The 25460-nt window shown below is 40.7% G+C and overlaps 1 protein-coding gene across 1 annotated transcript in view; it reads left to right on the forward strand.

The window, feature by feature from the left end:
* AFAP1L1 (actin filament associated protein 1 like 1) overlaps positions 1-25460 on the forward strand; it is a 73705-nt gene that overhangs the window by 17415 nt on the left and 30830 nt on the right. The window contains exons 2-6 of the mRNA XM_075856596.1: positions 18265-18393; positions 19318-19401; positions 21155-21343; positions 21754-21852; positions 23275-23486. Coding sequence (XP_075712711.1) covers positions 18265-18393; positions 19318-19401; positions 21155-21343; positions 21754-21852; positions 23275-23486 — 713 coding nt within the window. The remainder of the gene's footprint in view (positions 1-18264; positions 18394-19317; positions 19402-21154; positions 21344-21753; positions 21853-23274; positions 23487-25460) is intronic.

Genomic DNA, 25460 nt, shown 5'->3' on the forward strand with positions numbered 1-25460 from the left:
GTGACAAATCAGGTGCAAGAACATTGTTTTATTCTGTGAATAATAACAAATAATGGCTTTTTGCTATCTAGCACTAGTATGTGGGTACTCTGTTATATGGCGCTATTATCTATATCTGCAATTATTGCTACTTATGCTGATTTTCCAGTTTCCTCTCACTATGTGGGGCCCTATAAATTCTAGTTACGCCCCTGGAGTACAGTGTAGGGTTGGACTGTTCCACCAGCAACCTAGTACATTCTCTGGTGGGCCCAAGTTCTGACAGCATAAAGGGGACCTGTCATGGCGTGTTTGGACTAGCCTATTAAGTAGTCAGGGGATCCTCTGGTGGGCCCTGCTTTTGACATGACAGAGGCCAACAGGAGGGCCCAGGTCTAGAAGAAGACAATCCTATCTAAAGCTGACTTTGGATTTCATTTTAAAATTTAATTGATCTAATATGTATTAATATATGTGTCCAATTTTAACATCAGAGACTATAATGCCATTCATATTGGTCATATACATGTTTTATATAGCTGTAGAATAGACTCTTACAATCTTTCCTCCGGTGAGCCCAAAGTACCCCAGTATGATACTGGTACTAAGCGCGATGCACATAGAGAAACGATATGCAATAGAAAGGTAGTAACATTATTGACGCTAGCAACTAGTTGTGTAGTGTAAATGGAACATATTAGTTTATGGTGCTGCCATAGGTAGATAGATCCCCTGTATGGTAGTAGGAGGCTTCTGTATAAGCATATAATCATGTATCTGAAACGAGCCCAGAAACTGAAGGACAGCTCCTTCTCGTGGACAGTGAACTGCCCTGTGTGACTCTAATAAGTTGTTTTCTGGATAGATCCAGAGATGCAGAGAATTTTTGGGTAACATGAGTGGGAAGCATGCCTGAGAAATGAGTCTATGTGGAGGCAGGTGGAATTGGTCCCAGGATGATAAGAATCTTGCACTGCTTTGAAGGGGAGGATTTCATTGTTTTGCATGCACTTTTCTAAACCACAAACATGGAATAAATCTCCACACCAGTGAAACATAAAAGTTTGACCTCTACAGCCTAGTACAATTCTCCTTTATGCCTTAAAGAGAGATATCACTTATTAGCGCCTGAGGGAAATGAGTGGGGACTGAGCACTCCATTAATCCCCCTACTCTCGCTCAATTAACTCCCCCCATACTATGATCTCAGCAAAACTGCTCACCCTTTACTTCCTTCACCATTCGTTGATTCATGGTCAGGAATCCTTTTAGTTTGGCCAGACAGCTGAACTGATAGGACCATTGAACAGCAATAATCTAGCAGATTTATGTGGTTATTCAGCTAATGTTAAATTCAGATTGAAAGTTCAGAAGGACAAGAATAAGTGGAATTTATCATAGTATATGCAAGGTATATTTTCACTAATACTATTGTGTAACACCTTGTGTCATCATTTACTATTGTTTCTAAAGGTTACTTATGTGCTGGATTGTATTTCTGTCCAAATGAATATGGCAGAGTAAGATATCACTTCAAAATTTTATAACCACTTTAAAATGTACCCTTCATAATCTTTGCTAACTCTACTTCGTTTAACTTATATTATATTTGGGCTATATCCAGTTACAAAATTGTATCCATTGTCTTTTCATTATAACTTATCTACAGGACACCCCTACCTCACTAACGTTAATTTCCCTTAGTATGTGTGTGGCAGTGATCTGTGTGACTGACATAAAAATTTTGCTTAGAATGTGCAAATAATTGTCACTTAACAGGGTATTCCCAACTCATACAATATGTGGATACATGTCTGATAAATGCAGGTCCTAACTCTGGGACTTGCACCTATCTCAAGAGTGGAGGTTCCCTGACCCACTTCCCGCCGGTGCCTCCAAGTGAAGTAGAAACGGAGAAGTAGCTGTGCACTGCTATGGGAGTGGCTCAACTGTTTCCATAACTCCCATAGACCAAAATTATGAGTGCTCGCGCACATACGCAGCCACCTCTCCACTTATTCACTGCACATGCGGTGGCCACCTTCTAGGATGGGAAGGTGAACCCCATGTTCTTGAGATAGGTGTGGTCGCATCTATCAGACATTTATGACATATCTTGAAGATATGCCATAAATGTTAAGAGTTAAGAATAGCCCTTTAAAGTGCTACTCAGGGTACCTGAAGATGTATGCCAGACTTTCCCTGACTTCTTCTAGACATTTTTTTACAGGGTTGCCACCACATATAATAAATAATTTTGGTAGATAGCTATTTTCCGGTCTTATGATGAAACCATTTTCATGGTGCACTTGTGCCATCTAATTTAGCCTTATAAGACTATCTATAAAATGTTTTGGAAACAGGCTCCCCAAAATTTTGACAATGTTTAAAGGGAATGTGTTGCTAGAAATTATAATTTTTTCACAAGTCAGGAAATATTATAAATTAGATTCTAATTTATAACATTTCCATGTGCTGTCCACTAGAGGGAGCAGTTCCCAAAATTGCAGCATGGTCACAGTGGTAAAGCAACCTCACTGATTTATGCTGCAAATTTGGGGTGGACACACTCTCCTCCAGTGTCCTCACATAATCCCCCCTCCCTTCTTCTGGCTAGTGCATGGAGGAGGGGTATGAATGTCTTCAAACCTCCTACACAGTGTGCCACCATTTTCTGAGCGACTGCACAGTGTAGGAGGATTAGATACAGGGCTCAGCAGACAGTATCACACGAACATACACAAACATAATACACACATCATATACACGAACGTAAATTACATGCTCCTGCCGCCGCCGCCTCCGCTGGTCTACACTCCTATTCCTTGCGCCTTCGCTTTGTTTGACATATGGCCGGAAGCCACGCCCGGAAGCCGCGGCCGGAAGTCGTCATCTTACTATCCGGCAGCGGCTTCTGGTCCACATGAAAATGGCGCCGGATTTCGCTTTATGAACGAGCTTCGTTTTGGTCTGTGTGGGAGCGGCGAATGCGCCGTTCCCACACAGACGGCGTACGCTTCTGAGAATGGAACGGCTCCCGTTCGATTCTCTATGGAGTTGTATGTGCCGCATAGCATCTCTGTATGTGTCGTTAATCGACACATACAGAGATGAAAAAAAAAAATGGCAGCCCCCAGAGAGAAGTAAAAGTTTGAATACAGTAAAAAGTAGAAAGTCACAACACTAATAAATACAATTTTTGCTTATATTTTATTAAAAGCAATATAATAAAAAAAAATTATGACACATTCCCTTTAAATAAAAAGTAGTCCAACAATGTTCTCCTACCACTTCCATAACTGAGTGATTAACATGTTTCTTCAACAAATGTACTTCCATTGCCAAAAATTCGAAACAACTTTTTTATGTGGTAGAAGCCAATGCTGCTTCTTTACGCTTGAGTTGATAAAAAAAATAAAAAGCCTGACCATGGGGTTGTATAATTAGTAATATAAGTGTAAATGCAAAAACCAGCATTGAAAAATGTTCACTCTAGTCTCAGTGCTGACATCTGCCCTGCCTTTCTACTCTTGTAGAGGTGACAGGGTCACTATGGACTCGTGGCGTGGCTGTGCTCAATATGTCTTCTCTGCTAATTTTAGTAGTGCTTAAAGTGACAGAGACACACTCACATACTCTAGTATGAGCTCAGAGGTCTACAATGTATGTGTCTTTCAGAGTGAAGGATGCACATCCTCTTCAGGAAGACTGGAACTTTTGTTCTGAACTTGTCCCTTTCAACTCTGACATAGTTTTACTATGTGTTGCCACTTGTTTCTTAAGACTTAAACCTAAGTGCTGTTAATTGACCACAACCTAGACTTTACACAATTAGTCTAAAATTATCTCAGGCTTTGTACACATCTGCGTCAGGGCTCTATTCTGGCATTCCGTCAACGCTTTCCGACAGAACGGAGCCCTGACTGAAACAAACGGAAACCACAGGTTTCTGTTTCCATCACCATTGATTTCAATAGTGATGGATCCGGTGCCAATGGTTTCGGTTTGTCTCAGTTGTACGAGGGTTCCGTCGTTTTGACGGAATAAATAGTGTAGTCAACTATGTTATTGATTCCGTCAAAATGACGGCACCCTTGCATAACTGAGACACACTAAAACCATTCACACCGGATTCGTCACCATTGAAATCAATGGTGATGCAAGCGGAAGCGTTTCAGTCAGGGTCCCGTTCTGATGTGAAGCTCCGACTGAACGGAGCCCTGACGCAGATGCGAACGAAGCCTAAGTCATAAAAAGGCCATAAACTGTATATGACAACATACAACACAACACAATGCTAAATATTAATACTACCTACTCTATTGTAAAATATGGATATCACCCCTGCTCAGAACCCCCCTCTATGGGCCAGAATAAAGAGCCACTACATAAGAGCCCCCCCCCCCCCCCCCCCCATGAATGGCCATTCATTGATTGCACTTGGACATGTAATGCTACATTTTGTCTGTCCAAATGTGGCTTTTTCCAGCTGGGAGCTAGAAAAGTTGTACATGCGGTGAACAGCTGGATGCCATGACAGCTTTTTTATTGTGAGACAACCTTTAATACATTTTATTTAGATGAATAGACAGCCTGGTCACCGATACTAGCAGGGGATATGAGTGGAAAATGTAAAGTAGCACAATGTTTGGTGTCCCATTGTTATAGAAAAGTGGTACTCCAACTGGAGCTCTGGATTGTTTGCGACGACAACTATTTGCAGTCATACATTTCCAAAAAGGTTCTGCACATTAAGATCTCTAAATCTATAATTAATATATCTTGATATGTGAAATTTTGTCCAAATTTTATACATAACAAACTTTTCCAGTACTCCCATTATTTAAGTTCATGCAGAATGCGCTCTTAACCGTGCCGTAATAATAAAGGCATATTCCCTAGGATTCACAACATTCTTTTTAATACTCTAAATCTATCAAATAAAATATTTGGCAACCAAGCAATGTTTTCAAATCCGAGTCTTCTACCCCAATAAAACGATCCGAAAATCCTATCTTCTTAATAGACTTCAATCAGTTAAAATGGAAAAATTGTCATGGATGTAATTTGACCTTTTTCCGGGTTTCAAAACAGAAGAAAAAATTCAAGCACAGATATTTTGGAGAAAAGTCAATAAAAATCCCTTCCATACTTTGCAATGCTTGATATTTCGTGTGACAAGTCAGTGACAATCTGGGCGGCATTCAGGTTTGTAACTAATATTTGCCTGAGCTTTTCAACACTAGTTTCTGCAACTTCAACAATTAAAGTGTGCAGGAAGGACTGAGAGCTTAATGGTGGCCCATTTTTCAGGAAAGGGGAACACTGTGTCTAAAAATAAGATGATACAAATATAGGCCGGATTTCCTATTTGACAGAGGAAAACTATTCTGATAACAATATTGTTTGTAACATTCTGTAGCTTTCAAATAGAAAATACTTCTTAGCTACACTATTTTATTTTGTAGCAACTCTTGTATTATCCTTAAAGGAATTGTCTAATGTTAAACATGACCGCGTGAATAGCCGCATTGACTTAGTCAAAGGAGGCTCATATTTCTGAATAATGAATCAGAATTCCTTATTTACAGCCACATTTACGTCCATATCTGATGCTTATTTGTAGCTGAATAATGGGATAAAATACTTATGGAATAGCCCTACATAAATAGTTCTGTACAGTGATCAGATAAATAGTAATGGCCCAGAAAGTGACATGCAGTGCCCAGATAGTGCAGTACAGCACATATTCATAGATGGCATATACCTGCCACACATTTCCTAGATACTTAGTGTATACTACAATAGAGGCACCATTATTTGCTAAGTTAGTGCCATACTATGCCCGCGTTACCAAGAAATCTGCATAAATTTCATACTTTAGACATAAAGACCTATACAGCTCCCACATCATGCCATATTGTAGCCACACGAGACAAATTATTCCAAACAGTGCACAGACAGTGTAATATATTGTCCAGGTAAATAGTGCATCAAGTGCCTACTTAGTGCCCATGGAGTGCCTGCAGTTCCAGTGGCACAGTTCCCCCGTCACAGAGAAGCCATCACTTACCTTTACTGAAGTCTCCTACACTGCCCTCTGGTGGCAGCCATGATATCTCATTGACATGACTAGTTTTGCCATACAATAGGTTCTAAGCTGTCAGCACCTAACTCTTGGCAGAGAAGGGGAGGGGTAGCCTGGGAAAGAACTGGGACTGTCCCGCTGGATCTGGGACTCTTTGGAAGCTTGTGATCAATGTGTCAATGTAAGTGGTAAGAGGGACTACTGCCTGAAAAGCAACATAGCACAACAACCAGTCCCAAGATCTCCAGGGATGAATTTTAACAGAATGTACTTTACAGATTTTAGCACTAAGCATACAGCTATTTGTTAATACATGAGAAGCCATGAAACGCTGTACTTTATTGATGTGATTTGCTGCACTGTATATAGTCAGTACATATGTATTTTATGTTTGCTGGCAGTAACTCCACCTTAGTCCTGGTAGTATGTTCTGCTCTATAGCACTACAGAACATAAACCTGTAAACTGTTTTATCTTATACTCATGGGCCTGGCTATCTCTGCCTATTAATCTGCTCCTCCGCAAACAAAGGACTTCAAAGGAAGCCTGTTTTCCCTGCAGGGTAATCCGATCTTGGAGCAAAGCAAGTGAACTGCACTCCAGCAGGAAATATTTAATCCGTCCAGTGACTGCTGTGGCACCATGCTGCTGCCTAAACTCCACTTTGCTGCTGTGCTCTTCCATCCTCTCAACACTGTGTCATATTGTACTTTTTATATGCAGCGCGGGTGATGATTGGAAAATCAAAGTAATCTCTTTTGCATATGGTGGAGGTTCACACACCCTCCCCTTTGAATATGAAATGTAAACTCAGTTAATTTATATATTTTTGGCAGTCAGCAGCGAGGGTGTCGTATGACACATGATGCCGTAAACTTTTACTAAGAGCAATAAACCAAATTATTATGCACTTAATTTGGGATATTTGTGTTTTATCTGTAATTCTATAGTGGAAGCAATTTGTACATTTGCAGGTGTTCTCTCTTTTTTTAATACAATTGCATATAGATATACATATATATATATATACACACACACATATACATACATATATATATATATATATATATATATATATATATACACTGTATATACACAGTCGAGTCACATCATTATGATCCCCAGCTAATATCCAGAGTAACCGCCATGTGCAGAACTGACAGCAGCTAGAGGGGCTGGGAGTGACTCAATAAGGTGTTGATAGGTTGTCCCAGGTATCTGGAGCCAATGCTGACTGCAGCGCATCCCACATTTGCTGCAGGGTACGTGGGGGAGGATCCATAGAGAGAACAAGACAATCGAGGTGGCCCCACTGATGCTCAATTGGGTTTAAGTCTAGTCAATTAGGGGGCCAGGGAAGTACCTGGAAGTTTTGGGCGTGCTCTTCCAACCACTGTCGGTCATTTCTAGCCGTGTGACATGTCGCATTGTCTTGCTGAAAGATTCCATCTGCCGCAGAGAAGACAAACAGCATGTATGGGTGGACGTGATCTGCAACGATGGATTCATACCCAAATCGGTTCAGAGTGCCTTCCTCATGGATGAGTGGGCCCAGAGTATGCCACAAAAAAATTCCCCAGACCATAACGTTGCCGCCACCAGCTTGTGTTCTTCCAGCTATGGTTGCAAGGTGTTTGTTCTCTGTTGTTTCTCGCCTGACATGCCAAAAACGTGACTCATCAGCGAAAGCAACTTTTTGACAATCATCGGTGGTCCAGTTCCGATACTGCCGTGCAAATTTAATCCCTTTTGTCCGATGCACCTTTGTTAGTATAGGAGCAGTGACCATCCATCTGCTTTGGAGCCCCATACGCAGTAGGGTTTGCTGAACTGCTGTTTTAGACACATGTCTGGTAGCCCCCTGGTTGATTTTCACGGTGAGCTGCTCCACTATAGCGTGTCGTTCGGCCGTCGCGCACCTTTGTAGCCAACGTTCACCTTTTACATCAATGGCACGTTGTGCTCCGCAGTTTCCACGTCGGTTATTCCCAATGGTGCCATTTGTCCACTCACGATACACTTTCACCACAGCAGCACGCGAGCAGTTCACAAACTGCACTGTTTGAGAAATACTGCCACTCTTGGCCCGAAAGCCAATAATCCTTCCTTTTTGCAACTCTGATAAATCGCCCCTTTTACCCATGACAACAATGAGTGATATGTGTTCAGACAGTCTATCGCACACCTTATATACCCAACAAAAACCCATGTCCATTACAGTTTGTCACCTCCCCATGCCATGCAAGATAATGGGGCTATTCAGGTATGCATGATTTTTCATGCAGCGTGTGTCCATTGCCTGAAACTCACTGCATGTCCTATATTGGTCCATTGGTTTTTCATTATTGTGTATATTTGTACAGTTTTTGATTGCACTCTGTTTTAATGATTACTCATTATGTTAATGAGACACATACTATATATTCCATACATGTTGGTGTATCACTATGCTTGAAAAAGGTCCTATAGCAGTACGGAAACTTTTTTTCTTACAATATCGGAGTGCTGTGGGATTTCTCCTATATTTACCTACATCCCTTGGATCGGGATTACCTGCCTGCACCCACTACCATCATGGAATTGAATATTGAGTGCTGCTCATTTCTGTTTGTATATATATATATATATATATATACATACACACACACATACACGCACGCATTTTAAAGGTGTACATAACCTTTAAGTTGTGAACGTCTGTTGCTTTAAGCATCTGTTCACTTCTCACTGAACTGTTCACTCATAAACTGCACATGCAAAGTCCAAAAGGTGTCATATTAAAAGTAGAAGGTGGAACAGTTTTCTACCATCTCCGAGGACATGTAAAATTCTATTTATTTTCCAGATGAAAATGTGCTCTGTCGAAACTTGTCATTCCTAGATGTGACTTCTCAACATTCTCAATCTCGATTCCACCTTTTTGTCATAGAAATAAAAATTATTTGGGTACCTAGCCATCTGATTTCATGAACTACATCCATAAATCACCACATGCATACATCTCCAAGTCAGTAGATTAACATAGCATTTAATGTATTACAAAATGTCCCAGGATTTTAGGAAGAGTGCCCAGCTACTGTGACTCCCAGCAATCAGCTGTATTTTGTGAGGGAACCGGAGAGCAACTGTTCAATTCCCCTGCAGCACCACCACAGGGGAAATGAAGCATTACAGAGTGCCTTTGAAATCAATTAGCTCACTGTGTAATGCAAAGGTGTGCTGGGTCCTCCAGAAAAAGATAGACACACTTTGGGGTCACTCTTTGGTCTGTCTAATAGATGGAGGACCTGAGCATGGGACACACACAAACACACACACACACACACACGCGCGCGCACACACACACACAGACACCTCTAATTGGAATTAGGCCACATGATTGATTTAGTGTAAAAGCTATGGGATTTCCGTCCTTGTGTGTGGCAGACCATAACCGGCTGGCACGACTGACCAGCTGTGTTTCTCTTGCAATCGCTTTTCCTGTTTTAATGGGTGGAAACATTTTCATTGATAAATCTGACTATCTGTCAGGCCAAGTCTACAGTAAATTTTGGTGACTCCCCTCAATGAAAAGTGCTGAGTTCGGCTATAGTCACTGTTTCACTTGGCTGGAATGAGCTGGAAGGAAACAGAAGGGCTGCATAGATAGATATACATTAGCTGCTGATGTGTTTACAGCAGGAGGTGGCAGGAAGGGCAGTGGTTGTAAGGTGGGTTTGAGATGTTCAATTTACATCCAGCACAGTAGCAAATGTGGAGAATGACCCAGAACGGGTCAGCCGTGGTAATTTCACATTCTGTTAAATTAGCAAATGGAATGCTACAAGCAATCAGCACGTCTGACGTACATCACCAGGCGTGTGCATGCATGTGTTTGCCCATTGTTTTAAAGGGAAATGAGACATATATTATATTACACTTTTTTATCTAGTGCAACCAAGAGGCCAAAATATATGACGTTACAATCGTTACAAAAAAAAAAGAGAACTTGTCTATGCATATATGTACATTTATAGGGTTAAAAAACTTGTGTAGCCCACAGATCGTATCAATGAGCTTTGGAAGCTAACCCTAAAGTATATTCTATCTGCATTTTCTGTTCCGTTCATATTGATCTATTCTATGGCTAAGGACAGGCTGAGGAGGATAACTCAGTTACATGTTTCACTGGAAGGAGTTTTTTCTTTTCTATGCAGTTTCCACTACATGGTCTTTTGAATTTGATTTGTGAATGGGGAGTGAAAAATATAGAACTAATCATATCACAGCAGCACAGGATAGATCTGGTCACATTGGGGAAAATAATATGAATATAGGATGAAGGACCGGCTACATATCACAAGTACAAGGGAAATGGGGTGAACAGGAAACCATACACCTCGGCTGCCCCTATACAATGTATACAGTAGCGAATACTAAGCAATCTTACTGCTATTGTAGAAGAGCCTGCAGCAATCTAGAGAATCAGTCTAGGAAACGAAACAGCCATTTACATGAATCTTGCATCGTTCACAATATGGATTATGGATTATGCAGTTGGGTTTGTAGTTTCACATTTTATGGTCTCACTATTGTAAAGGCCATACTCTTCGATTATAGTAATGCCAATAATATGTGGTTGGTGCAGGTTCTGAAAGCTTTTAAAGCCCACCGATCATTATAGGGATTCAGTCATCAGTTTATCAATTCCCTATCTCATAACTAATCTAATAGGCGCTTTGCTGCTGATCACTAGTGTGATTTTTTTGAAAAAACGTTTATTATTTGCAAAGTTATGAGCATTTTTCTAAATATGTAAATGTGGCTCCAATAGTCAAACAGGAGGTTGTTCAAACTTTTGGCTATTTGAAGTGATCGCCCTTCCCTCAGCCTCTGTGTGAAGCAGCTTCATGCTGATAGGACAGCGTCAGAGCATGTGACGTAGCTCCACCTCAGGAGAATCTCTGCTGTTACCTCCCACTTGTCTAATAGAGGCTCATTTATATATTTAGAAAAATGCTCATAATAAATGTTTTTTTTAAAAACAAATCACACTGTAGTGATCAGCAGTAAAGCGCCTAATAGATTAGTTATGAGATAGGGAATTAATTAACTGGTAAGAGAGTCTCTTTGAAAGAAAGGGGGCTCAGTACTTAGTGGAGCAGCACACTCCTTTTGTAGTTCTACCAGACCCAGCGCCACTCTTGCCCATGGGGCTAAGCTGCAATACCAGATATAGTACACACACCATGACGAAGGGGCTAAGGTCTCCTACCAAGGTCTGTGGCCCCTCTGCTGTTGTGAATACTGAGGATTCCAGTGGTTTGGCCAACACTGATCACATATTGATCTTGAAAACGACTTAACCCATTTAACTAAAGTAAATAACATTTGTGATTGGTAAATATTTCTACATAGCATCATTTTGTTCCGCTAACATTGTGAACTCACAAATTTGTAAACTATATGGTAGCATTCAAATAAAAGCTTCCGTGAACACAAATGGAGGAAACTGAACTTTGGAGAATGGCAGCGTAAGGAAGTAGTCACATGACACACACAGCAGGAATGGGAGACTGCACATTCTCTAGATTCACCGAAGGAATGAATGAATAAGAGAAAGCCTGGCTGATACACAATCATGAGAAATTTGGAAGGAAGTGGAGATAGGAGGAATAAAGGAGGGAGTAACATGGGAAGGAAAAAAGGCTTTTAGCAAATAGATTTCCATTGCTATCTACATTTGCCTACCCCCCCCCCCCCCCCCCCCGCCCGCTCATTACCCGATTTGCTTATTGACTTTGAGACTCTCTTGGACCGAATTTCTTTTTTCCCAGCATTGTTTGCTAGAACTGATGTGATCCCACGGATTGTTTGCACAGGAGGAGTGTCATTTGTTAATAATCACCATCATTGCTGAAGTTTGGTGATAACATGAGAATTGTCAAGGTGACATCTACCATCAGTTACTAAGTGATTGTTTATAATTAAATATATTATATGATTTATATGATGCTGACACCACTGGCCACACTTCAGGTTTTATACAGTATCATGCGACCCAAAGGCAAGTATCATGATTGAAAATGCATATGTGTTTTTGCAAAGAGAGGTGGAAATGACTTTGAAAATATTTCAAATGTTTACCTTTAAATAATATTGTGTAGTAAGTCTGTAGAGTTGTGTGTACATGGCCCAACACAAGGATTATCCTGAGAATTGGACTGTTAATGGGGAGATACTGAGCACTCCTCATAATCTGTGGTGTTCAATATCAAAGAATGTGATTCGCAAGGAGAGTCTTCCCTTATCTCATACAGGAGAAAAGGGGGAAATAAGATCCAGCTGAGAGTGGGGTCCGAAAATGGCAAAATATCTCACTATCAATGATAACCATGCATGTATGTCAATAGCCATGAAAAAGGCACTGAAAATGGCAAACTGTAGAACAATAGTCATACTTACCAACTCTCCGAGAATATCCAGGAGACTCCGGGACACCTGGCAGAGCCGACAAATCACCCGGGCGCTGCTTTAAATGATACTTACTTCTCCCCGATTCTGCAGTCCTCTTGGCTCCCTGGCGCCATTGCAGACTTGTCTGGGGTATGTATTAAAGAGGCTCTGTCACCAGATTATAAGTGCCCTATCTCCTACATAATGTGATCGGCGCTGTAATGTAGATAACAGCAGTGGTTTTTATTTTGAAAAACTATAATTATTGAGCAAGTTATGAGCAATTTAAGATTTATGCTAATGAGTTTCTTAGTAGACAACTGGGCGTGTTTTTACTTTTTACCAACTGGGCGTTGTGAAGGGAAGTGTATGGCGCTGACCAATCTGTGACCAATCAGCGTCATACACTTCTCATTGTTCCACCCCATTGTTACAGTGTGATAGTGCAGTGAAAGAAGCTGGGCTGGAACAATGAGAAGTGTATGACGCTGATTGGTCGCTGGGTTGGTCAGCATCATACTCTCCTCTGTACAACCCCAGTTGGTAAAAAGTAAAAACACGCCCAGTTGTCTATTAAGAAACGAATTAGCATAAAGCTAAAATAGGTTATAACTTGCTCAAAAATGATCATTTTTCAAAATAAAACCCACTGCTGTTATCTACATTCCAGCGCCACTCAGATTATGTAGGAGATAGGGCACTTATAATCTGGTGACAGAGCCTCTTTAAGAAAGATTCTGATCTGGGGTCTGTATTAAAGGGCTCTGCTGTGGGGTCTGTATTTTTTAAGGGTGTCTGTTCTGGGGACAGAATTTCTTTATGGGGTCTAGTCTGGGGCTTGTATTAGTTTAGGGGTCTGTATTAATTTTAAGATATAATGTAAGGGGTCATGTGCACTATTTGCGATTCAAATGCCATAGGTTGGGGGCATGTCCTATATAAATTGGAAAAGCGCAAGGGCAAAAAATGTGGGGGGCGCACAACAATCTTTTACAATCTTCCTAATCAACTTTATCAAAAGTTGTCAAGTATGACAACAGTAAATAAGGTAAGGACAGGTAGGTGGGAAATAATTTGGGAATTCTTGAAGTTGCATATCTTGATAACCACACCCTCACGTCTACGGAACACCATATACATGCATAGACTCCTAATAGGGCACCAGCCGAGCCTAATCCCATTCCCTTTCATAGACATCAATTACTGTATGATTTAAAGGTCACACTTTACTAAGGTTACGTCCCTTCATTAATAGATTTTTTTTTAGTCCAGTTGCCATCAAAATGAGATGCCCCGAGATAAGCAGCAAGTCCTAAAGAACATGTAGTAATGTGAGTACGATTTTTACAAATAGCTGAACTCGGCTGTAATATTGGTCCTCTAGGCCCTAATTCTCTCTCCGCAGTTGCTATTCCAAAAATAGCAGCTTTGACAACTTGTTACAAGACTGCACCAACTACCATAACTCCCCCATGATCGGATCCGTCACCCCTAAATCTCCTATAAGTAAAACTCAGGGCAACATAATTTGAACAATATATATCACATTTATTCTTGTAAAGCAGGGGTTTTGTCGTAGCTTTAAACATTAAATATCATTCATTTACATCAAAACTAGTCAGCACAAAATGTTGATGCGGTCTGCCATCCATCAGACTACTGGCGGGCGTGTATGCCACTAACCGCCATCTACATCTCCTGGTTTACCATGGCCGCCAGCTGTAATTGATAAGTAAAGTCTAATATACAAAAAGAGCATATGAAACTGAACCTCAATCGTCACCATGCAGTGACGGAGGGTAGCCAGCTAAAGTCCATGAAGGAGGTACAATCCGGGTAACCATAGATGGGGGAACTATGGCAAGAGAGGAGAAGGGGTATGTACTCCAATACCCTCCAGTCTTAAATGGGTCTAAGAGAGGCCCCTACTGTCCGGTGCAATTTCATTATAGTCCAGTGCCCCACAAACTCTTTATTAGAAGAAGCAGTTTTTTTTATGTGAATACAGAACACAATTCCTTACACTGAATTATTCCGTCCCACTAATATTGTTAATGGAAGTTTTGGACTAAATATCCGAATGTCTGTAAAGGGTTACATTTGGACAATACTTCGAAAGGACACTGATTTATCATTGCGGTGCAGCTTGTCCGCCACTGGTATTTGTGGTTGATGATAACATGTAACATAGATACTGCAGAAATAAAACATTGACAGATGTAGAAATGCGCAGACAGTTACCGCTTCGTACCTGGATTGTGTTTGCCCTGTCTGCCTCCTGTCTTGGTATTACTCATATAATGCCCGCTGCCTTGATGTTCTGCCATTGTAAACAGCTGAGATAAAGCTTTTATCCATGCATGCCTTTGTATTTCTTCTCTATTCCTCTCTTTGTTCACATTCCACCTGCCTCTTAAACTTCTAAGATAGGCTAAGACCTCACAAGTGCTCTTCATGTTCATTTTATACTATGAAGCTTAACATGGAAAGGTGAAACCTCAAATGTTTCTACGAATCAAGACTATTTCTAGGAAACTTCGAGTGATGTCTGCACTTGGAAAAAAATGCATATTTTCAATTAAGTGAACTTTGCATTTCATTTTTTGCTAAATTTTCTCTCCGTGAAAGAATCTGCAACTATTTTCTTCCACCTTTTGACTACATTTTTACAATTATTAATCATTTCATTGTAAGAGTGATTTTACTGTATTATTGCAATTTATTTAAAATGTACCTATACCTTCATAAAACCTTTGACATGTCAGAAGATTTTGATGAGCGGGGGTCTGATCACTGAGAACCCCACCGATCACTAAAACAAAGCAGCAGAAGTACTCAGGTGAGAGCAGAGCCGCTTAGTTTCTGATCGGCTTAGCTTGAGAGCAGTGAACGGACTCTTAGGGTATGTGCACACACACTAATTACGGACGTAATTCGAGCATTTTTGGCCCGAATTAAGTCCGAAAATAGCGCCTCAATAGCGTTGACAAACATCTGCCCATTGAAAGCAATGGGCAGACGTTTGTCTGTTCACACGAGGCGTATATTTACGCGCCGCTGTCAAATGACGGCGCGTAAATAGACGCCCGCGTCAAAGAAGTGACCTGTCACTTCTTTGGCCGTAATTGGAGCCGTTATTCATTGACTCCAATGAATAGCAGCGCCAATTACGTCCGTAATGGACGCGGCGTTCAAGCGCCTGCACATGCCGTTACGGCTGAAATTACGGGGATGTTTTCAGGCTGAAACATCCCCGTAATTTCAGCCGTTACGGACGCTGTCGTGTGAACATACCCTCAGGGTATGTGCACACGTAGTGACCAAAAACATCTGAAAATACGGAGCTGTTTTCAAGGGAAAACAGCCCTTGATTTTCAGACGTTTTTTGAGCAACTCGCGTTTTTCGCTGCGTTTTTCGCAGCGTTTTTTACGTCCGTTTTTGGAGCTGTTTTCATTGGAGTCTATGAGAAAACGGCTCCAAAAACGTCCAAAGAAGTGTCCTGCACTTCTTTGACGAGGCAGTCATTTTACGCGTCGTCATTTGACAGCTGTCAAACGACGACGCGTAAATTACAGGTCGTCTGCACAGTACGTCGGCAAACCCATTCAAATGAATGGGCAGATGTTTGCCGACGTATTGTAGCCTTATTTTCAGACGTAAAACGAGGCATAATACGCCTCGTTTACTTCTGAAAATAGGTCGCGTGAACCCAGCCTTAGGCCCTGTACACACAGAGTTATCTGGCACCTTTACTGACGCGGAAACGCGTTGAAAAGCGCACCAAATAATGTCCTACAAACACCTTCCATTGATCTCAATGGAGGCGTTTTTCTCCCGCTCGTGGGGAAAAAAAAGCGACATGATCTATCTTGAGGCGTTTTCTGCCTCAAAAAACCCATTGAAATCAATGGGAGACAGGAAAAAAACACAGCGAACGGCCGCAGCGTTTTTTTGATGCGTTTTTTTCCTTTGCCTGTTGAAGAAAGAGGTTAAAAAAAGCCTAAAAAAACGCTGCAAAAATCGCTGCAAAAAAAGCGTGTGGTGCAAAAAAAACGGAGCTGATTTTTCTGCCTGCAAGAAACTCCTACTTTCTACTCAGCCCATAAACCGCTCACTCGGCTTTACGAGGAAAGCCAATCATAAATAAGGTTGCTCAGCTCTCACCAGAGCTTCTGCCTCTTCATTTTAGTGATCGGAGGGGGTGATTGGACCCCACCCATCAAAACTTTTCACATGTCACTATGACATGTCAAAAGATTTATGAAAGTACAGGTACACTTTAATTAAAAAGGTCCTATCAGCTTTGCTGACATATCTGTTTTAGTAAAACAAAAGAACAATTCTGCAATATGCCGTTCCTCTGTTATTCCTCCTGGAAATATATGAATAAATTGATTACTGGGTGTTACCATTTGCCTTGTCAAAAGGGGTGTGTCCCTACAAAATCTGATGCTGTCCAATCAGTGCTGGCAGTGTCAGCCTGTACAGGGACACACTCTATTAACAAGAGGAATAGTAACGCAGAGTTATCATCTTTCTAATATACTTGATATGGATATGTGGTTTTGCTGGTTTAGTAGTGTGAATCATTACTTTGTTCCACCACACAAATCTGTATGTGGCTTTTTACTGAAGTTAAAAGAAGCCATATACAACTGTATACAGATCGTCCCCCTAGTGGCGGCACCAATAAACAGGATTTTTCAAGGAAGTGTGTAGGGAAACAGGGAAACTGTGCTCTGTCAGTGACATAGCTAGCGGCGGGGGCAGGGGTGGTGGTGTGCCCGGGCCCACTGAGATAGTGGGGCCCGCAGTGACCGCCGTCACCCCCGCCATGGCCGCTGCGGCCACACCACAATACTCTTCAATCTAGCGGACGTGCCGCATGCTAGGCTGGTATTTACAGGGATGATGGGGGTTATAAACAGGGATGATGACTGGTATATACAGGGCTGATGGGGGCTATATACGGAAATGATGGCCGATATAAACAGGGATGATGGTGGTTATTATATACAGTGATCATGGCTGGACCAGCTATCATCCCTGTATATAATCCCCATCATCCCTGTATATACCGGCCATCATCTCTGTATATAACCCCCATCATCCCTGTATATAACAGTCTGGCTGGTATATACAGGTAAGATGGGGGTTATAAACAGGGATGATGGCTGGTGTATATACAGGGATGATGGTTGTTAGATACAGGGATGATGGGTGGTATATTCAGGGATGATGGGGGTTATAAACAGGGATGATGGCTGGTATATACAGGGATGATGACTGGTATATACAGGTAAGATGGGGTTATAAACAGGGAAAATGGCTGGTGTATATATAGGGATGATGGTTGTTAGATACAGGGATGATGGGGTTATATACAGGAATGATGGGGGTTATATACAGGGATGATGGCTGGTATATAATTAGAATGTGCCTCTTCAGTTGTAAACATGTGTTGGGGGGCCCACTGGGTTGGGGCCTACTCAGATATGTTTTGCCCCCCTGTGCTAAACACCTAGCTACGCCTCTGTGCTCTGTATAATGAAATAGAGCATTGAAGCCTTGTGAAATATATTAGACAAACACTCAAAATCATGCTGTTGGTTTCATAGAAAGGAAATTGCCACAGAGCTTCACTGGGTTTTTGACTTGTTTTCTTTCAATTGTATATCTGACATTTGATATTATGGGATTAATAATTTATCATATGCTATTCCTAATATAGTAATCTGTATGTATATTTGTATCTGCTTAGTTCTAGACCAGCTGTTGCCAGAATTGAACGTGCTACTGAAGCTTCTAGACCACGAATTCCTGAGCGCCACCACTAGAGAGAAACAAAGTGCAGTATGCAATATCCTGCGCCAACTGCAGCCATCACCTGGTAGGAATAATTTATTAAAGAAGTGACTAATACAGCGCATCAGTGCTTATTATCCTGGTATTTGCCTATTGACGGCTGATAGTATTTGATTTGTTGTTACCAATGCATCATGTTTTATAAGTGACTTGGAATGGATCACGTCCCCATGCGTCAGGTCTCAAATTGGTCACTTGATCAATATCACATATAGACAGCCCAGTCAACTGCTATGGTGTCCAGTAAAAAAAAAAAGAAACAGTCCTCCTCGGCCCACCCCATGGGTAATGTGCATGGGGCTTCCCTCATTGATAGCAAAAAAGAGGGCAAGCTTATTAGCAAGCCTAATAAGCATCCTGCCTTTCTTTTCTCCAACAAAACGGAAAGAAGAGGATGAACAAGCGCGATCACTGGAGGTGTAATGGTGTTAACATAAACTAGGAGGGGGCACTATTTAGATTGTAACCTCTGCCTATATCCAGGAGTAATCCTCTTTAAACCAAGATGCCATAGCAAAAAAATATAATCTACAGATGACCACTGTCAGCAAATTATATTCAGACACCTTCCAATGGTGTAGAGACCTGCTAGGAGGACTGATAGAATTCAATGAAATCTCATGCCACCACCCATGTGTGTGAAGAATTCACAATGAGCTGGATCTTACAATACCTAGCACAGGGAGTATTGTTACTTTTCACGATCAGTAGGAAGTAGGTCATGGGAACCAAAAAAAAAAACCCTGCAGCCATATGCATAGAATTTTTTGGTGGCGTTAGGGTTGACCTCGGGTGAGAAAATGACCTGAGATACTTTTGGAAATACATTAGTTGGGGGATATTCATATTTTAATCTGCTACCCTCTTAAGAAATAAATAGAAGTATTCCATTAGAACTTCAATAATTTTCTATATTTATTCCAACATTCTTTTTCTGTAATATCTTCAGGAGATGACTCGGATTTTCAGTATATGAACACTGCAGCGTATCACAATGGCACCAGCTTCGTGGAGTCCCTCTTTGAGGAGTTTGGTATGTTGTTATATTCAATAGGTGACGTTTGAGGTGAGGATTTTAACTACGTAGGACGACGTGATTAAGCTGATTAAAGGGGTTGTACATTATTTAAAAAAACATGGCTGCTTTCTTTCAAAAACAGCGCCACCCCTGTCCACAAATTGGACTAAAATCTCAGCCCCATTTACTTCAATGGAGTTGAGCTTTAAAACCACAAACAACCCATGTGTGGCACAGTCTTGGGATGAAAGCAGCCAAGTTTTTCTAAGTCTGTACAATCCCTTTAATCTGTCCGATGGGCTTACAGTATAATTTCCTGTTAATTGCGGTTATAATTAAGTTATTAATACAATTTTAATAAAGTCAGTGGTCAAAATTATACAGAAAAATATACCATCCTAGTCTTTTACCCTAGAGTGTTTTATTTGCATTCATATGTCAGTACATAGTAACTGTATCAAACAGCCCATTAAAAGAGATTAGTTTAAATATATGGAAAAATGTAATTTAAAGGGGTTGTCCAGGTTTCAGCAAATTAATGTTATTTTTTGTATAATTAAAAGTTATACAATTTTCCAATATACTTTCTGTATTAATTCCTCACGGTTTTCAAGATCACTGCTTGTTGTTATTCAGTAGTAACATTCATTGTTTACTTCTAGTGGATAAAATTATGTCCTAGTCATGTGACGGACACACAGGTGCTGGGCTCGTTACAGTATGTGTATCAGAGCTGTGTCTTTTAACAATCCCAGCACCTGTGTGCTCATCACATGACCATGGACAGAATTGTATCCACTGGAAGTAAACAATGAATGTTTCTACTAAATAATAGCAAGTAGAGATCTTGAAAACCGTGAGTAATTAATGCAGAAAGTATATTGGAAAATTGTATAAACTTAATTATACAAAAAATGACATTAATTTGCTGATACCAGACAACCGTTTTAAAAATTAAAAGCAACTTCTATGACATATTACTTTTGCAGGTTTATATATTGGCCTGTTCTGAGGGTATGGGCAAACATTAAAGATTGTAATCAAGTATCTAAGTACTAAAGATGTGGCCATTGTAGCAGCTTGGGTTCCTGTAGAAATAGGAATACAGGCTCAGGTTAGGCCGTCGTTCTTCATGGGAGTGTTAACTCCTTCATCTCCACAGACAAATAAATGGGAAGGACTGGCCCGAAAATCAAACTTTCCTTCTCTCCTACAAAGATGAAGAGGGCAAAACACTACTGGGCCTCATATCCTCCCAATGAGGGTTCTATGAACAAGTAACCTGGTTTGGTCTCCTCTACTATGTTTTAGGAGGAATACATTCAGAATTTAAAATTACATAAATTAGAATGAATTCCAAGCCTGCATTTATTGTTCTTCACTATGGCAAACTGAAATGTTAACTACAGTGCCCTATGTAACATCTTGTGCACTTCAGCGCTGGTGGATACAATGTATGAGTAAACAGAGCCGTGTAGTAACTTTACACTCAGACCACCCTAACACAGGCATCAATATCGCTATTGTGTGAGTCATTCTTGTTAAATCTGTATGACAACCCGCTACTTTGTCCTTCACTAAATTTAAGAGATACAGAAAACTCATGATTGCAAAACTTTTCTTTACAATAATGTGCGTAGTTCCTCAAGAATGGACACATATAACTACATTACTGGAAAATATCCGTTTTGGATGTTACGTTCTGTAAAGGATATGTTGACGTTGCCAAGATAAGTGGTTGATGGCCCGTGATTTTTCTTTTTTATAGACTGTGACTTGCAAGAATTACGGGACATGAAGGATGACTACAGAGAAATAGAAGGCCAATCCTCTCCACCCCCACCAGCACCGAGTGTCCCTCCACCACCATTACCCACTACTCCACCACCAGAAGATTACTATGAAGAAGCCGTGCCTCTAGGACCTGGGAAGTCCACAGAATATATTACCTCTCGCAGTAAGTGATTCCCATGATTTTACATCTCGGGATGATCTTTCTTGATGACACCTATGGCAAGCAATTCCCACTTTTGGGTGCATTCAGTAGCACTTGGAGAGCAACAGTTTTTTGCAATTGGCCTCCTGCCGTTTGGTCCAACAGAAACAAAAGGGAAGAAAGCAGAAAATTTTTATAATTTTGCAAATAACATCTATCAAATGTTGTAATTTTTAATACTTCATATTTTGGGAAAACAGTGGCCCAATGGAGCTTCCATTAAAACCTGTTGCAAAGTTATATTTAACGTTATATTTACCGGTATATAGAAACATCTGGTAAAGAATTGTTGTATTAAGCAATTCTTAAAGTTATCGCGTTACAGTATGTTTCTAGTGGTCATTTTTGGTTTATATTCCTGTTTTGTACAGATAGCTCCAGTCCTCCAAATTCGATAGAAGACGGATATTACGAAGAAGCAGATAATAATTATCCCCTGACACAGATCAATGGAGAGCAGAAAAACTCGTGTAAGTGGCATTTCACATACTGTAACTGTGCGTTGTGGACCATTCTATACTTTGAATAGTATATACTACAGGTCAGAGCTGGTGCAGCGCTCGATGTACAATTGTTCTCATCATGCCCTCTAGTGGACAGAATTGCTTTAGCTGCAGCAGAAATAAAAGTTTATCCACCTGTTGGTCCCATAAGAGAACACATAGCTTCCATAAAGATAGGAACTTGTGCCATATTTTATAGACCACTTGCACCTTAATGTATTCTCAATTTTTAGCAATTTTTCATACCTTCGACTGTCATTTTCCTATGTTAATTTCTCATCGTTTTCAAGAGCTCTGCTTGCTGTTATTCTGTAGGAACAATCATTGTTTACTCACAGTGGATTAAATTCTGTCCATGGTCATGTAAAGGACACACATGTGCCGGGATAGTTGGAAGACACAGCTCTGAGGCTAGAACCACACACAGAGTTTTGATTCAGTTTTGGGCTCTGTTTTTTGAGCCAAACCAAAGAATGGACATGCATCAGTCTAATACACATACTGTAACGAGCCGTGCACCTGTGTGTACATCACATGCCCATGGACAGAATTTTTTCCACAGGAAGTAAACAAAGAATGTTCCTAATGAAAAACATCAAGCCGAGATATTGAAAACCGTGAGAACATAAAGGGGTTTCCCATAATCATTATTTATTACCTATCCACAGGATAGGTGGTAAACATCTGATCGGTGGGTGTCCGACCTCCTGGATCTCCCAGGAATGGCAAGATAAGATTGGTGGGGGTCCCAGTGGTCGGACCCCCACCGATCAGTTATTTATCACCTACCCTGTGGACAGATAATTAATAATGATTATGGGAAAACCCTTTTAATACAGAAAGTATATTGTAAAATTGTATAACTTTTAATTTAAAAAAATATAACATTATTAATGGTGGACATCCCCTTTAATAAATAACACAGGCAGCCTAGAGCATATCTATGAGTAGGTTGCTGTTGCACCCAAGCTAAGGGACTCGAAGAGGCCAGTTCTTTTAATGATGTCTCATAGTTGGAGGCCCAGTTATCCCTATGCAGGTAGCCACTTCCCCTCAAAAGGAATGAAGGGATGTAGCTGCCTGGGATTGTATATTACTCATAGGTGATCAATAGCAAGTGCCCAGGAGAGAGCAATATACTCAAATAAATCGTAATGTCTTGTGTGCAAACAAAATCAAATATAGCAATGGACATGCCAAAATTTGTTTTGCAAAAGGCATCGGGGTCATCTTCTTGCTAATGATCAGTGAGGGTCCCACCTCAAAGACCCACCAATGTTATCTTCTAAGAAGACTCTATAAAAAGAAAAATCAGAAGTCTCTTAAAACCGACTGGTCACTTTACCATTTATTTGATTGTTTATTATAATACAATTTCTTTGTACATAGATAATGAATCTGATGGACTTAGCAGTTCCTATGAGTCTTATGATGAGGAAGATGAAGAGGGTAAAGCTCAGCGTCAAATGCACCAATGGCCTTCACAGGAGGCCTCCTTGCATCTTGTTCGAGACAGCAGAATCTGTGCTTTTCTCTTGCGGAAGAAACGCTTTGGCCAGTGGGCCAAGCAACTTACACTCATAAGAGACAACAAGCTATTGGTAAGAGAAGTAGAGCATTTCTATTGCTTGTAAGGTACTGTCCTGGGGTCAAGAAAGTATAAAAAAATGGACTAATATTGTGAGCATAGGAAGGAAGGAAGAGGATATTCTCTATTACATCCCTCAATATCAAAATACTGTGGCAGCCAGAAAGGATTTCCTGTATCCACACTTCATTGGCCACCGTCATGGAAATAAACTACAACAGTGAGATTGGGAACTATTTGTATTGGGAAGGTCATTGAACAGCCCTGGTTATCCTACAGGCCCATGGCTGAGAACATCTATTATAATGTGTGGAGTCAGTGTTCCTGCCGGACACCCGATAAATCATGATTTGTATTGGCAAAAAGCTATTACTACTGAGTCAACGCAGTACATTTAAGGGAAACCTACAGTTTAACAAATAAGTCTCAGGGAAATGCGAGAATGTAAAAAACAATAAGTTAAAATGCGGTCCCTGTGCGTAGAACTCAGGGTCCATGGGGTAAACTGCTGGTATGTGCATATAAACAAGCATGCTCTTCCAACAGTCCCCAATATATAACTCAATCTTTGCTGTTGAACTCCCTGAGCTTGCCTTAGGATACTTGCATTATGGCTTGACAGGTGCTCCACCTGTATACAGAGCAGCTGTATCTTTCACTAAATCATGTGCCCATCAGGTCCGCGGGACTGACGGGTTCAGTGACAGCGGGTTGCATCCACGTTATCCATCACATCTAAGTTCTTAACTTAGATGTGATAGATTACAGGTGGGTCCTGCGTGTCAGAGACACACAGGACCAGCTGTCACTGAACCCGTCAGGTCCACTGGACTGACGGATTCAAGACTTAACGAACGATACAGCTGCTCTGTATGCAAAATATAGACCAGCTGTATCTCAAAAAGTGAAAATCATTTTTAATAAAAAACTAATGATAAAGTTGCACCAAACACACTAATAGACATGTTTATTAAAAAAAAAAAAAAAATCCCTTTCAAAGGTTTGCATAGCCTTTAACTGCTGCCAGTTTCCTCAGAGTGGACATTTTCTTAATAACTCCTCTAGTAAAAGAACCTATATGTTACTATTTGCTAAAGAAAAAAATCATCCGTTTTATTAAGCGTTTCAGGGAAAGATTTCCATTATACTTATTATGAGCAGTGTTAATGTTGTATGTAAATATCTGTCAATGGTGTAACCAAGGTGGAACCCTAACGGAATAAGAAAAACAGTTAAAGAGTCTCTGTCACCACATTATAAGTGGCCTATCTTGTGCATAATGTGATCGGCGCTGTAATGTAGATTACAGAGTTATGACCTATATTAGCTATAGTTATATCGCTATGTGCAGCCACATACACACACACTAACATAACTGCAGTGTCCTGACAATAAATATACACTAACTCCAGCCAGGCCGTGATGTGTATTCAGAATCCTGACCACTTCTGTAGCATCTCTGTGATTTACAGCACAGCGAGATCTCGCTGTAAATGACAGTTTACAGCGTAATCTCGCGAGACTACGCCTGCTATGCTGTAACTCACGGAGAAGTGCAGAGAAGTGGTCAGGATTCTGAATACACATCCCGTCCTGGCTGGAGGTAATGTATATTCATTGTCAGGACACTTCAGTAGTGTTAGTGTGTGTGTATGTGGCTGCACATAGCGATATAACTATATCGCTATCTGCAGTGTAAATGAATGGACAGAAGTGTATGACGCTGATTGGTCACTGACTGGTCAGCGTCATACACTTCTCTCCACAACGCCCACTTGGCCATATAGTAAAACACGCCCAGTTGTCCATTGAGAAACTCATTAGCATAAAGCTAATATAAGTCATAACTGCGTCAAAAATGATTGTTTTTCTAAATAAAAAACACTGCAGTAATCTACATTACAGCACCGATCACATCATGTACAATATAGGCCACTTATAATGTGGTGGGAGAGCCCCTTTAAACTCAGATAGTGGAATGACTTTT

Source organism: Rhinoderma darwinii, chromosome 3 (assembly GCF_050947455.1).
Source record: "Rhinoderma darwinii isolate aRhiDar2 chromosome 3, aRhiDar2.hap1, whole genome shotgun sequence".
Lineage (NCBI taxonomy): Eukaryota > Metazoa > Chordata > Amphibia > Anura > Rhinodermatidae > Rhinoderma > Rhinoderma darwinii.